This window comes from Capra hircus, chromosome 28 (genome assembly GCF_001704415.2).
Source record: "Capra hircus breed San Clemente chromosome 28, ASM170441v1, whole genome shotgun sequence".
Taxonomy (NCBI): Eukaryota; Metazoa; Chordata; class Mammalia; order Artiodactyla; family Bovidae; genus Capra; species Capra hircus.
In genome coordinates this window covers 1,638,342-1,653,320 of record NC_030835.1, presented here as the reverse complement: position 1 = coordinate 1,653,320, position 14,979 = coordinate 1,638,342, and the positions used below count along the sequence as shown (strand labels likewise).

The 14,979-nt window shown below is 45.4% G+C and overlaps 1 protein-coding gene across 3 annotated transcripts in view; it reads left to right on the top strand.

The window, feature by feature from the left end:
- The window catches only part of LOC102191770 (WASH complex subunit FAM21), a 45,553-nt gene that overhangs the window by 10,787 nt on the left and 19,787 nt on the right, over positions 1 to 14,979 (top strand). For 2 of the 3 annotated variants that reach the window (XM_018042323.1, XM_018042322.1), the window contains exons 6-17: positions 925 to 1,018; positions 2,375 to 2,436; positions 3,665 to 3,712; positions 5,484 to 5,591; positions 6,175 to 6,262; positions 6,887 to 6,958; positions 7,674 to 7,792; positions 8,491 to 8,548; positions 9,586 to 9,645; positions 10,026 to 10,199; positions 12,322 to 12,449; positions 13,441 to 13,527. In XM_018042323.1, the coding sequence (XP_017897812.1) occupies positions 925 to 1,018; positions 2,375 to 2,436; positions 3,665 to 3,712; positions 5,484 to 5,591; positions 6,175 to 6,262; positions 6,887 to 6,958; positions 7,674 to 7,792; positions 8,491 to 8,548; positions 9,586 to 9,645; positions 10,026 to 10,199; positions 12,322 to 12,449; positions 13,441 to 13,527 (1,098 nt within the window). Of the gene's footprint in view, positions 1 to 924; positions 1,019 to 2,374; positions 2,437 to 3,664; positions 3,713 to 4,182; positions 5,319 to 5,483; positions 5,592 to 6,174; positions 6,263 to 6,886; positions 6,959 to 7,673; positions 7,793 to 8,490; positions 8,549 to 9,585; positions 9,646 to 10,025; positions 10,200 to 12,321; positions 12,450 to 13,440; positions 13,528 to 14,979 lie in introns of those variants that run through there. The other variant, XM_018042324.1, reaches the window with a different exon arrangement.

Genomic DNA, 14,979 nt, shown 5'->3' with positions numbered 1-14,979 from the left:
GGTGGAGTGCCTCTCGGCTCTGGACTCCTGGCGTTGGCAATGGCCTGCAGTGGAAGAACCTCTAACGTGCGCCTGTGGACGGTCTGCCCGTTTCATTCTGTCGTTTGATCTTCTGGTCTTACTTTACCAGCTTCACTCTCTGAATTCTGCCGTGTGAGCCTCTCAGGGGTGTCGTTACTGTTCTGTCTCTTTTTTCCCTCCCTCTGCTGGGTAGGTTCTCGTCGGTCTGTTGGAAGCACTCCCTTAGCTAATCCTGTTGGCTGCAGTACCCGCCCTGGGGATAGCTGGCGCTCGGCGGTAGACGCTGTGCCTTTCCGTCCAGCCCACGCTCATGTCTGCGCTCCTGCCCCTGCCCTGACGCGGTGCGGAGGCGGCCTTCTCCTTTCCCTCCCTTTGTGCCTTGTGCCCTGTTTCTCCACACGTCCCGCTACCCGCTGGCTGTTTGTGTTATTTCCCCCGTGTGCTTCTCCAAATTTAGGACTTCGTTCTCAAGAGTCGTCGATGGGTTGGTATTTGCTCACCAAGTTGCTTTTCAGGGGAGGCAGGTAGGTCACCATCATGAAAGCTTGTCAGGATTTCCAGTTTCTTCCCTCGGTCCTCCTCCTCTGGGGAGTGTTGCTATGAAGTTGTGCCCCTTTGTTCAGTTACTGCCGGTAAACTTTTTACAAGCCTTTGCCATTTTTGTTAATATAATCAGGCACTTGAGAAGGGAAAGCCTCTATGAATCAGCTTTACTTTTCTATCTTTACCTAGGATTTAACTTTTTTAAAATCAGTGATTAAAAAGAAATCCTGCTGTGTTTCTTATTCTCTTTTATTATGTAACTTTTTTGGGGTAGTCAGATGGAAGTGGATGTCAAATGGAATACCGAATTTTACTTTCAGCTGAAGTATTTAACTGCGTCTTCCTTTTCATTGTTTACAGGATCTGTACATTGACCGTCCTTTACCTTATTTAATTGGGTCAAAGCTATTCATGGAGCAGGAAGATGTAGGTCTTGGAGAGCTTTCTAGTGAAGGTACACTTTTGCACTACATATTTTTGTTGCTTTTAATGTTTATAGCTTAACTTTTTATTTAAAAATAATTTCAAACTTCACTCTAAAGTCTTAAAGTTACAAGACTAGGACAAGAAACTCTTACATACCGTTTACCCAGGTTACCATTTGTGAATATTTCACCATATTTGTGTATCATTCTCTCTCTCTATATGTAGTATTACTTTCTCCTGAGCCTCCTTAGGAGACGTCCTGCCGCCTGACTCATGTATACGGTTGGCAGTTCATCTCCATGGGTTTTGCATCTGTTTATTCAACCAACCTGGATAGAAAATACTTGGGAGTAAAACATTGCGGGAAGTCCCCAAAGCAAATAGTTGCAATGCTGCGCAGGCAGCTACTTACATAGAACTTAGATTGTATTAGGTGTTATAAGTAATCTGGAGACGAGTTCAGGTTGACGGCAGGAGAAGGATGTGGGCTATACGTGGATACCACGCCACCTGGGTGTCTGTGTGTGTGTCCGTTGGGGAAGGGGGTCCTGGGACCTGCCCCGTGAGGGACGGCTGTGTTTCTCCGTGCATTTCCGAGAGGGAGCGCTTCCTCTTCTTTAGCCACGCGCTCTGCATATTGCTCTGCCCGTCTGCCCTCTTGCTTGGATGTGTGCTCTGGGCTTTAATGTGAGGCTTTTAATGTTTGTGTCCTGCTTATTGATAGAAAAAATGATCCAAGTGGTTGAATCCTGTGAGACTTGGCAAGAATGTACAGATCAAGTATGCTTGACTTTTTGCCCTCTTCCCAAAGGAACTTTTTTAGGAAAGAAAGTCACCAATTGACAGGTCTCCAACAACAGTGGCAAAAAGTATAATTACCAAAGTTAGGAAATTTTGCTGGATTTGACACTCGCTAATCCTCAGTCATACTCAGCTCTTTCCAGCCGTCCCAGTAATGTCCTTTACAGCCCCTCTTCTTCTCTGGTTCAAAATCCAGTCTACTCGCTGCATGAAGTCGTCAAATCTCTCTGGTCTTTTAGTTTGATACCATTTCTCAGCCTTTTTTTGCTTTTCACAACCTTGACATCTTCAGAGAGTATAAGCCAGTTTTTCCCTTTGTAGCTAATATATATGCCTAATTTATAAATACGACTATAGTCACTATTTATTGTGACTAATAAATATCCCGTGGGGAAATACTTTGAGCCTATGTAAATATTCCGTTCCTCACTATAGTGAAGATACTTCTAATTCCAATGAATGAGTACGGATGGTTTTATCAAAATCTTTTCATGTTGATGTATGGTGGTTTGTGATCTTGAGAAGAAATTAAGAATGTTTCCTTATGAATACTGGCTTTAACCTTTATCTTTCTTCTAACCAGAAGGTTCAGTGGGCAGTGATCGCGGGAGTATTGCAGACAGTGAGGAAGAGAACGAAGAAGAGGTAAGGGCTTGCTGGTGTGTCCAGGTCATAGTGGGCAGGAAACTTAGGGTGCATTTAGCAGGATCAGTAAATGACATATTCGTGGATTACCAATTCGTTTACAACAATCTCTTAGTAGCAATAGAAGCCATGTTCACAGGTCTTTTCCTCGGGATGGGAAGTTCCTTTTATTCTTGTGTACAAAACCAAAGGAAACCGCTTTAACCCTTTACATCACCTGTACCACTGCCCGCCCTCCCACCGCCCCACCAAATCCTCCTCTTACCAGTGTATTTCGAGGAGGAGAACTTAGTTTGGTGGAGTGTCTGCCTGAGATACAGTCTTTGAGTAAGTTCTATCTTGGAGTAATTTTAGGAGAACAGTCCATATTTAAAACGTTCTTTACTCTAAAACCTTCTAGACCAGAAGCTTGCTGAAAGCGTCCACTTAAATGTTAGCTTGACTGCTACCTCTGGCATCTTCCTACCCGAAGAGCCTGGTCTGACTCCCTGTTCTCTAAGGTCTCAGAGTCTGTGGGCCTTGGCCTTGACCCCGATTATATCTGGCGTTGTTCCTTTAAATGGAATATTTGTTACTGCAAAGGGTAGAAACTCTCTGGAGGATCATTCCCGAATGTTGCTTTCTATAAGGCCACAGTCTTGAGTGTGCTCCTCCCCGCTCCTCCTCCTCTGTTTGCACAGTTGGTTTCCTTTCCTCCTGCCTGCAGCCCTCCCCTCAAAACACCTGATAGGAGGAAATGAACTTTTTAAAAACAGCCTTGCTTTCACTGATTGTCATTAGCCGCTGAAGCAACTCTTTACCTAATGGCTTGCATTAAATGCTTATGTTCCCTTCTTGGGCCTGATCAAGTAATGGTTTTACTTAGAAGGAAAATAGAGAATGCAAACCAACGCTAACCAAACAAAATGCAAACCAGTACAAACTAGATCTTAATAATTCAGCTGATTCCATGTGCAACTCTTAGTCCAGAGGCTAGAAGTGATGGGGCAGATTGATAAGAGCGAATTGTCAGAGAGGTTTAAAAGAATATGAAGATGACCTGTGGCTGGAATAGCCCTTGGTGACATTGCCAACTCTCCACCTCGTCTGCACCTTGGTACTGCAGGTGGTGAGTAGTCAGTTCAGAGACCAGTCGGTGGTGGCTGCCCCAGAGACTTAGACACGGCATCATTTCTGTACTTCCAGGTAGAGCCAGTGTTAACAAAGCCTTTCTTTTCCCCCCAAAAAGGAGTCAGATGAAGATTTTGCCAATCACAGTGACAATGATCCAAACCGGGTAAGATGCGTGTATCGAAGTGACTTTTAAACTTTAATTTAAGCACAGCATGTAGAATGAATCTATGTTAAAATTACTTTTGAATGACTTACGGGAAAGTAAGGATTTATTCATATTTATAGATATCCATGTTTCCTTCAAATTTTAATGTTTTCAGGCTAACTACTTGTTTATTTTTTTCTCAATTTTACTTTATATTTTCTCCATTTTTCTTGGACAACAAGTAAAAAAAAACAATTGAGAAACAGAGCCTCTAAAACACAGCCCATATTGAAGTTTTCATATGAATTTACCTTTCCTTTTTTAAAATCTAAGATAATCTTGCAGCAAGGCTAAGGAACACTCAAGAAGTGGAAATCTTATCATCCTACGGTCTTAGCACTGCTGTCTTAATTTTTATATATCCTTCTAAGGACATGCTCTTTTCATTAACATGCATAGTTTATTTTTTTGTTATTTTATATTAACTCATCGCAAGGATGTCTTTGTCATTTTAAATAGTCTTTGTAATTTGCTTTGTAAACTTACGTATTTGTTTAACATACATGTATGGTACTGTTGTAGTCCCTAAATGTGTATGGGAAATAGTCTCTAAATGTGTATGGGAAATAGTTAAGATTCTTATTTTTGCGATAATACTGCAGAGTTTTCATTCATAAAAACCCTTTGCCTCTGACCTCTTTCTTAGGAATTAGGTGATCTAACACTACTTGATACTACTGTTTAATAGACATTCCGGATTAACAGGTGGCGCGTAATGATTTTCCCAGAATCTCATCAGCGCTGCAATTATGTGTGAATTTTGCTGCCATACTGTACGTTCAGCAGTATATTGAGATGAATCCAGTTTGTATTTCACTTTCCTAATTGAGAGAAAAATTTCCCGAAAAATTTCCAACTATCAGATGAGAGATTCAGCACTTTTGACTCTTGTGTTTCACAAATGTGGCTTGTTTTTATGATTTTAACAATCAGTCCTTCTGGAGAGTGTATGTATTTCTCTGGAATTTACTATTAAGATTGATAAATTCAAGACAGTTTTTCAAATAATATAATATGGAGATTTAAAAGCATTGATGCAACTATTTATATTGTTAAAAATAGACTTGTTTTGTGTGCCATTGCTAATCTCAGTGTTCAAAGGATTAAATTCGTTGAAAAGTGCTCTAAGCATAGTGATTGGCACAGTTTATTGATTAAAATGTTAAAAAAATTTAAAAAACGAAACAGTTTTTACATACAGCGGCTACCTTTGTAAAAATCAGAACTTAACACGTAAGGTTAAGTTTGAGCATCTATCCTTCATATCTTTACGCTCTCTAGAGATGCCGGGTGTTACCGGAAAGCACGTTTCCACGTGTTGTCCTCTGCTTTTACAAGCACGCCCGTGTCTGTAGCCGTGCTGTGTGTCTGGGTGGTGAGTCCGTTCTGGGTTTATCGCTCGCTCTTAGGTCCCTTGGACAGCCTCGGGTGCCTCTCCAGCTGGTACAGCCCATTCTTTCTGACCATTAGCGTTTCTATTGAGATAACAGCGTGCTTACTCAGCTCGCTCGTCTCTCTCGTGGTGGGCGTGTTCAGTGTTCCGCTTTCTGCTGCTGCACTGAAGGTGAGTCTCGCGCAGGATTCGCTCCTGCACATTCACTGCTTGGGGACTTGTGGTGAGTTGTTCGGTCTTCCACTTTGAAGGAGACGTCTAGAGGCTGAGTGGTAGTGTCTCTTTCAGCCTGATGCCCGTATCTGATGCTTATAATCTGATGGTTTACGCTCTTAGCACGCTGCACAGATGAGTGACGAAGAGGAGGACGACGGCTGCGACCTTTTTGCCGACTCTGAGAAGGAGGAGGAGGATGCCGAAGACGTTGGAGAGCACTCTAGACCCGTAAGAAGGGCTGTGACCCCCATCGCCTGGCGAGGTTTTAGAGATGATTCCCAGGACGCATTGCTTTTACTGGCATGTATGTTTGTGACTGTCTCACTTTGCATCGTAGCATTTTCCACTTCATCACTTTGATCAGTAATTCATTTTCACTTTTGGAAATTATAATAGTTAAGCATCCCAAGTTGCCAAACAGGTACCACTTTCTTTTCCAAATATTAAGATTTTACTGGTTAGATCATTCAATGTATATTCACATTCAGAGTTTCAAGGTCCTAATACTCCAACCCCCAAGGACCTTGTGGTATTTTTCTTACCTAGATCTTTGAGTATTAAAGTTGAAGTATCAAAAAAAAAAAAAAGGCAGTAAAGAGCATCTCCCTCTGAAGGAACACTGAGGCCTCTTTCTCAGGTGACCTGTTATAGGGTGCATGTGTCTACATTTATTTAGTTAAACGTATCTTCCCATCGGATCAGTTTCTTTGCCATTGTTTGCGTAGTTTTGTTAGGTGTCCCAGAATAAACCATACCAGTTAGTCACAACAAATAGTGCAAAAAGTGATTCTCCTGGTCTCCCTGGCTGTAGAGAAGGAGCAGGCCTACATCATTTGCTGATGAACTGGCGGCTCGGATCAAAGGGGACGCCTCGGGCCGGATGGAAGAGGAGCGCACAAGTACGTCGCCGCCTCTGAGAGGCACTCGCAGGGCGGTGGGGCCATCGGGACTGCTCTCTGGGCTTCCCTGAGGGTGGGTTTCCTTGTGTAATTACTGAGACGCAAGAAGCATAAATTGTAGTTCTTATCAGGTTTGCTTTATAGATTCTCTGATAAGCAAACACTGGACCGCCCCCTCCCCCAAGAAAAATGCACATATACACATCTCTTTGTGAAGTTTCAGGGGACTAACGAATAACGCAGAGAACCATCGGCCCCGGATTAAAAATCCCTGGCTTCATATTTACTCCTGTTTTTTATTTTGACTAAATAAAAATGTAGCATACAGTATTTTCTAGTGATTTAACAAAGTGGAAAGATTATCAGAAGAATCTTTCAGCAAGTGCAGTCCTGGTATGCGCGTGACCTGCTGTGATAGCTGGACCCTTCTGCCTTAAAAAGAGGCACTCCTGAGTGTCCTCTCTGGGTAGGGCGCTGAGTAGGTGCTCAGGTGCAGCAGAGACGCAAAGTTGAATGTCTTGCTCTCATCTTAGGAGTTGTGAGGGTGGTGGATGTGCGTGAAGGTTCAGTAGATAAATACTAAGAATAGACTGAGTGTTACTAAATTGTGAAATATTCTTCAAGCCTTATCCCCAGGGGAAGCAAAACCTCAGAAGACGTTGAAGGAGAAGAAGGAAAGGAAAACTCCCTCAGATGGTAAGCCTTACCCCTCGATCCTCTTCTTTAGGAGGCTCTTGACTCAGGAAGGGGAATATCGCTTCCCTAATTCATTACAATGCCTCTTTAAAAGCTGACAAATGAGGTCTGTCTCCATTCACTTTTAGAGGTGTGGGGAGAAGTGAGTGTGGGTTAAAAATGCTTTAAAGGTTTGATTTACTAGATTTCACAGGGACCATTAGCTGTCTTTCTAGACATTTATAAACTAGGGATTGCTAGCATTTGTTTTCAGTAAGGAATATTGTATCAGGCCCTTTCACGTTCAGCAGTAATGTCCATTGTATTTCCACTTGGGGCTGTGTCAACCTGATCTCTCCTAAGTCTGCCCTTCTGTCGCCCAAGTTCTGGTGGGATAGGTCTTGATGGCAGCTGAAGCATATACTTGCTTCAGAAGAAATGAGATGAGAGGGATCGCCTGCAGAGTTCACTCTGCTCCAGACACGTAATGGACTTGAGAGTGGGAACCCGAAGAACCTTTTAAGGAATTCGATGGGTTTTCATCTGAAGGCCCTCAGACCACCAGCATCCAAATAGTGCTTATTACATATGGTTAGACAAACCCCCTGCCAGTTTTGGAGGTATGGTTAGACAAACCCCCTGCCAGTTTTGGAGGTATTGTAATGTGGATCCCCAGAATTGGAGTTCCAAACCCATCTATAATTCTCCATGCAAAGCATTCCCCTCTGTTTGCTAGATGAAGAAGATAACTTATTCGCACCCCCGAAGCTGACAGATGAAGACTTCTCGCCGTTTGGTTCTAGAGGAGGCCTGTTCAGTGGAGGGAAGGGACTTTTTGATGATGAGGATGAGGAGGTGAGTCCGCGGTAATCAGTGAAGCTCTCCGTAGCTGTGTCATGGGTTTGCAAGGAAGAAATAACTTTCAGTTCCTTTAGTAAGGAAACAATGGCTTCTTAGTTGGAAGTTGCTTCTACTCTCATATTTTAGGAGATTTTGAACTAAGGATCACAAAGTGAGGAAACACTGTATCTCGATGCCTTTGTTAAGCAGGGAGAGGATGTGAGAGTGTTACCAGTGGAAAACATGCATTTACTTGCCTAAATGGCTGTTTGTTGACCTTGTCTTTATCTTCGTCCATGTTTGTATTTAATTTCTCTGTAGACTAAATTGGGCTTCTGCGATGGGTCGGTGGTAAAGAATCTGCCTGCCAATGCAGGAGATGGGGGTTTGATTCCTGGTCCAGGAAGATACCCTGGAGCAGGAAATGGCAACCCACTTCAGTATCTTTGCCTGGAAAGTCCCATGGACAGAGGGTCCTGGAGGGGCTACAGTCCATGTGGTCACAAAGAGCTGGACATGACTTAGCGGCTGAATATAGGACCTAAGCGGTTTCGGGGTCTGATTTCACCGTAGCCTTCACTTTGGAGCTTATTTCTGGCAGAGCAGTAGATGTGTGTTTCTAGACTTTATAAGAGTTTCCTTTAGAAACCTTGAAATACAGCTCCGTTTCCCTGTGCTGCTTTGAACTGTGCTCTTTAATTTATTATACGCAGAGTGACCTCTTCACAGAAGCCCCTCAGGAGCGGGCAGCGCGAACCCCTGTTAATGAAGGTGAGCGTGGATTGCGGCTGGCTGTGCTGCTTCGTTATGGATTTCCAGAACTGGTTCCTTCCCATCAGGAGATGGAGCCCCTGAAGTTGTCCCCAAACTTTGTTTCTCTGTTAGGCAGGAAGCTGTATGTTTGCCTTCATCTGGTTAAAAGTGGTTCATTTGCACTAATTCGTGTCTTGCAAAACCAAAAAAGTACCATTTGTAAACCCATATCATGATTTTGTCTCTTTCATAGAGAAAACAGAAAAAGTCAACCAGGGAAACACTCTGGCAGTGTTGCGGATATCTTAATGTAATCAAGTTCAGTTCAAAGAAACATTTCTGAAATTCTGCATCTACATTGGAGATCAGTAATTCCTTAGCCCAGTGTACATTAGAATAATATGTGACATTTTTAAGAAGCACACATATGCTATTAAAAAAGTTAAAAATTTTATTCTGTTAGGTCTGTGATAGTCTTGAGAATTGGGAATGAGTTATTTTAAGTGGCTTGGTCTCCCAGGCCAGAAGTCGTCAGATTTTGGGCTGCTGTGATGCTGGCTGCCCTGACTGTCTTGAGGGCCCCACTCTCCAGTTTTCAGCGTCTGTGACTTGCCTGCTTTCCTGCTCTCTGTTACTGACTTCGTTTTGGGCACTAATGTCTCAGATACTTGGCTGTTTGTTTTTTGCTTGCACGGTTTCATTAAATGGGACGGACAGAGTCAGAACCGTTGAGCCCTGCTCGCTCTGCTCCCGCCTCCCCATCTGTGCTCTCCATCTCCTGGGCCTCGGCAGCCAGCCCCACTGCGACTGTCTGCCCAGAGTCCGTGATCTTCCGTGGGAGTCGTGGCCTAGCTTGGTTTAACACCAAGAGAAAAGTCGTGGTGTCGGTAGAGAAGATAATACTAAGGGATTTGTAAATGGCTTTTTGAGGAAAAATTAGTTTTTGAACGTCTCCTGTTAGCTTTGTGTTATGTTGTACATATTTCAGGAAGGTGCGTTTAGCAAGGAAAGTTGCTTTCTTTGTTGAAATGTTTTCTCTTTATTTCTCATTTTAGCATCTTCATCCTCTAAACCTGGAAAGAAAATCCCGGCAGGAGCTGTTTCTGTATTTTTAGGTATCGTAATTCAGAGTTTGTTTTTGAGAACTATATAGTGGTGTTTTGTAGTTTTTAATACTGTCTTCTTCAGAGAGCTGACTGGGGAGGAGACTAGGAAGAGCTTCAGAGGGCATCCTCAGAGAGCTGGCTTGCCTGTGTTAGCTCGTATTCCCTTAGAGACCAGCGGCCTTGGGCTTTTTCCAGTCTGGGGGATAGTTGGTTTGGCCCTGCGGGACATTCTGTGCCAGTAAAGGATGCATGCTGTTGGGTCCCGTTAATGTGTTTGTGGATGAACTGAAATTACTAGTTCTGGTGGTGGTACTGTTTTTTATTCCTGTGAGTCAGGAAGCCCACCCACAGCGGCTCACAGCTGCTCTGTCCTGTCCTTCCACCCCCAGGGGATACTGACGTGTTTGGTGGCGCCTCGGCCCCGGCACTGAAGGAGCCCCAGAAGCACGAGCGGCCCCCTCCAGGGAAAAGCGCGCACGTCCCAGCATCTGCTGGCCTCTTCGATGACGACGACGATGATGACGACTTTTTCGCGGCATCCCGTAGCAAACCTCCCAAGACAGGTACTGCTCCAGCCTCTGTTTCAGGGAATGTGGCTGGGTAAAGAACGTTGACCTAAAAAGGCGTGAAGTCCCTCTGGCTCCTCACCTCGTACAGTGCTAGAATCCCTCCTCAGGCATTCCTGTCAGAGGTGTCTCGTCTCTGTTTGGTTATGGTGCCTTGGCAGTCTCTATTTTACGGACCAGTCTTTTCTTCTTTAGAAATTAATTACTAGGATTGTCTTCCTCATAGGGAGGAAGATCTGCTCCCCTCTAATAGCTGATCGGGATTCTAGCTTTGACCTTCTCAGCTGCCAAGAGAGTTTTGATTGTGCTTTCTTCTGGCGTCCTTAGTACATTGTATGTGAACAGAGCATCTCTGCCAGGAGTTCAGTTCCAGCAAGCCCAGGTGACCTTGGCTCGTCTCGTCTGTGACGGAGCTTTCAGCCCCTTGGCCGCTTCGGCGCTGTCCTTTCTTCACCCCTCGAGTTTCAGCCATTTTGCTCCTGAAGTCACTTCTCTGAGTCAGTTGTTCAATGAGCAGATGGCTCTCCCAGGACTGTTGTGAAAATGCAGATTCCAGTTGAGCGGGTTTAGGGTGGGGCCCTTGAGCCTCCGTTTCTAACAGGCGCCCTGGTGGGCAGAGATCACTGGCCCGCTCGCTGCGCGTGGACTAGCAGAGGATTTGGTTCGCTGGTTTGTTTTCCGGAAGAGAAAGGCGGACCACTGAGGTGCACACAGCTTCCAGCAACCTGAGCAGAGAGCTCTTTCTCCTAAGGACTGTGGGCCAGGAAGCATCGAGAAGCAGGCTTTTTGACTTCAGCTTATTTTCCAGCAATAAGTGTGGAAGTAAGGATAGCAGCAGAAACGCAAGGGAAATAATGGCCTGCCTTAGGAAGGGTGTGGACTGGACACGGGATGTGCTCACATCAAGGCTCACTGGGATGACAGTGAGTAAAGGCCACACTGCTGCTCGTGGCTTGGAAGGGGCCTCACTTGCTATCATTACCTGATTTGGAATCACACATAAGTGGGCGCCACTTTGCTGGACCTGCTGCTCTCCTGGGACTTTCAGGAACCAGTGCCCTCATTTCAGGGACACACACCTCACACCTCATTCAGTGACGCAGTGCTTGTGGTTGTGAACGGTTGAAAACCACCCAGATAGTCACCAGTAGGATAAACTATGGTCCTTCCATTCAGTGGAATTTTGTGAAGCTGTGAAAAAAATTGAAGTTTATCTGTGTTGACATGGGAAGATATTACACCCTAGGTACATGGAAGGAAAATTGCGAACCATAAGATTTTTTTAAAAATGGTGGTGTTTAGAGCCATGTTTGTGGATTGCTAGAGTTAACATGTTGCTGTATCTTTTGTGGGAATTAGAGGTCTGTGCGTCAAACTGTTGCTGCTGGCCTTCCCGTTTGGGTGGGCAGGTGGAAGTGTGGGGGGTGTGTCAGTATTTGGCGCTGCATAGTCCGGTGCCTTTAAAGATTGCTTATGTCTGGCTGTGCTGGGCCTCCCCTGCTGCTCGCGGGCTGTCTCCAGTGGAGGGCGGTGTGGGGGCTTCTCATTGGGTGGCTTCTCCTGTTGGGAGCACAGACTCAGTAGCTGCCGCACAGGCTTAGCTGTCCTGAAGCGTGTGGGATCTTCCCGGACCAGAGGCAGAACCTCTGTCCCCTGCACTGGAGGAGAATTCTTTACCCCTAGATCTCCAGGGAAGTCCCTGGCTTTTTTTCCCTTGGCTATGCAGCTTGTGGGATCTTAGTTTTCTGTCCAGGGATTGAACCTGGGTTGCAGAAGGCAGCCCTCACTTCTCGGATTCCTAGAGCGATTGCCTTAGAAATGATCTTTCTGTAGGCCTCTTTTTGCCTTTTATGCCAGTCCAGACTCCTCAAAGCATGTGCTGCTGCTTGGAGAAGGGTGTAAGCCAGATAGTTAAACTGTCTGTCCTGTGTGTTTCATTGGAGCAGCTCTTACGCTCTTTGAAAAATTCCAGCTAGTCCGCTTAATATTTCTTTTGTAACGAATTGAGCAGTAACATGCTTGTTCTGTTTATTCTTTGAGAGAGAAGAAATTTTCATCTTCGAATTCTGTGGTGGGATTTTTGACCTTTGTAACCTTATGCTGTGGTCTCTTTCTAAAGGCAAAGTCAAACCCACTTCCAGCATCTTTGACGATGAAGGAGGAGATCTGTTCAAAGAAAAAACAGTGGCTTTGCCAGAAGCGACTGTGAGTCAGACGGACGAAGATAAAGCAAGAGCAGAAACAAAGGTGAGCAGGAGGGAAGACTGACTGAGGAGTGTGTGTGGGGCGTTCTGTTAATTCATATGGAGCCCGAAGGGCGTGTTGCTTCCTTTCAGGTGTATAGTGACCTGCGGGTGTGCAGAGTGTTGAGAGAATACGGCGTGCACCCGAGTAGCTGCTGCCGCCTAGATTAAGCAGTGTCTGGATTGTGTCTTCCTGAGTGGTTCTGATGGATGTGCTGATCGATGCTTTATCACGTGCAAAAGAGTACTGATTTACCCCTGTCCTTTCTCCTGTGTTTATTAGCTGGGGTTCTTCTGAACAGAAGAGCTCGCTCTCCCGCTTCTTCCTTGCCTTTCTCGTCTCATTATAGAGTCACGGGTGCCCCACTCGTTGCCCTGTCATCCGTTAACGTTGCTGTTTTGCGGATGCTCAGGTTGGCCCGCCTTTGCGAGCGGGCTGCGTGCCCTCAGGCTTCACGCTCGGCTCGCTCCTGTCGCCTCCCTTGCTGTCCTGCACGGCTTGGTCTGCCCTCTTTCTGAAGCACATCATCTCTTGTCGTGTGTGCATATGAGACCCTGGCCTTCCCGCCGCCGTCCGCCTGGGTGCCAGCGTTCAGGACCCGGCAGGCTGCTACGCTGGCTGCAGCCGTGCACGCCCCATTCACGCTCCGCATGCTGTGGGCAGTCCGTTCCACACCGACGCCCCCGAGGAGCCCCGAACCGTGGCCCCTGTCCAGGTCCCGTCCGTCCTGAGAAATTTACTTTGCAAGGACTGCTGCTTCCTTCTTTCCTAGCACGCACCAGTTTTTAACCCTTGCTCGTGGTGCCCCTCTTTTGCGTTAGTTCTTTATATGCACCTGGTACGTGGGCAGCGTCGACGACGTTTTCTTTCCTCTGGTTCATGGCCTGCCTTACCTCACAGAGATTCAGTACATCTTCTGAACAAACGAGCGAATGAATCCTTATTTCCAGGTTTCTGGTTTGTTAATTCTTTAATTTTTTTTTTTTCAACAAAGGTTACACTACCTTCCAGCAAAAATCTCAAGCTTTCATCGGAAACAAAGACTCACAAAGGTTTATTTTCAGATGAGGAGGACTCTGAGGTAAGGAATTCTTTTTCTCAGGTCTGGAAATTACTTCAAGGATATGACTTTGGGAACTATTTCTGATTCAGGATGTCTCAGAGGTATAAGACTTCCTCAGTCAGTACTTTAGTTCTTTCTTTGAAAACAGTGTTTTGAGAACACATGGTATTTGGAAAGCAATGTGTGTACAATCCTTTCACTGTTGAGTTTAAATCTAGTGCGTCTCTTAGGAGGACAACTCAGGATGCGCCAATTCTAGGCTGTGAGTTGATGCGCACTGTAATGAGCTGCTTCTCCCAGGACAGAAGTACACACACAGCTGCCTCTTTGAGGAGGAATTGGGCATCGCGCGCACGGGGGGCATCGCGCGCACGGGGGGCATCGCGCGCACGGGGGCATCGCGCGCACGGGGGGCATCGCGCGCACGGGGGGCATCGCGCGCACGGGGGCATCGCACGCACGGGGGGCATCGTATGCAGTGGTACACACACTCTGCGTGTCACTGGAAGTAATAGACTTCCTGCACAGAGAAAGATGTGGACACGGCAGAAATTTACATGGAATTTCAGGAACTTGTGAACTCTGGGTTAGACTCTTCTTTTCTTTTTTAAAGCAACAGAGCCCTTTCTTTAAGTGGACTGTTGCCAGAGTGTAACATGCAGGAGAGGCATGGGAGGCTTGGTGCTTCTCCTGTGTGGCTCTTTCCACCTAAACAGACCTCTGGGGCTCTTTGGGGCGCAGGTGAAAACCACTGGGCTGAGTGTAGCTCTTTTCACTTAATGCACTCATTAGCACTATACTGACTAAACATTGATTACATGATTAAAAAAAATTTCGAGAGAAGTCTTTGAAACCGTGTTCTTGTCCTATTTGTCTGACTCACGTATTGAAGATTTTCTTCCTGAGGGAATAGTTGCCCTATTTCATGTTTCTGATTCACGTAGCTCAGTTTGCAGGGCTTGCTTTGCATTGTAGGCCGACGTTTTACAGCATTTGGAAGTTTCTTCATAATCTACCAGACCTTTGTCTAGTTCGCAACATTTCCTAGCTGTCATGTCGAGAGTCCAGAAGATTTTAAAGTTAAAACTGAATATATATTTATTTAAAAGAAATCATATCCTGCTCTCAGGAGGCATGTCAGGTGGTCTGGCAGAGACATTATTTTGCCAACAGAGGTCCATCTAGTCAAACCTTTGGTTTTTCCAGTAGTCATGTATAAATGTGAGGGTTGGACTATAAAGAAAGCTGAGCACCAAAGAATTGATGCTTTTGAACTGTGGTGTTGGAGAAGACTCCTGAGAGTCCCTTGGACAGCAAGGAGATCCAACAAGTCAATCGTAAAGGAAATCAGTCCTGAATATTCATTGGAAGGACTGATGCTGAAGCTGAAACTCCAATACTTTGGCCACCTGATGTGAAGAACTGTCTCATTTGAAAAGACTCTGATGCTGGGAAAGATTGAAAGCAGGA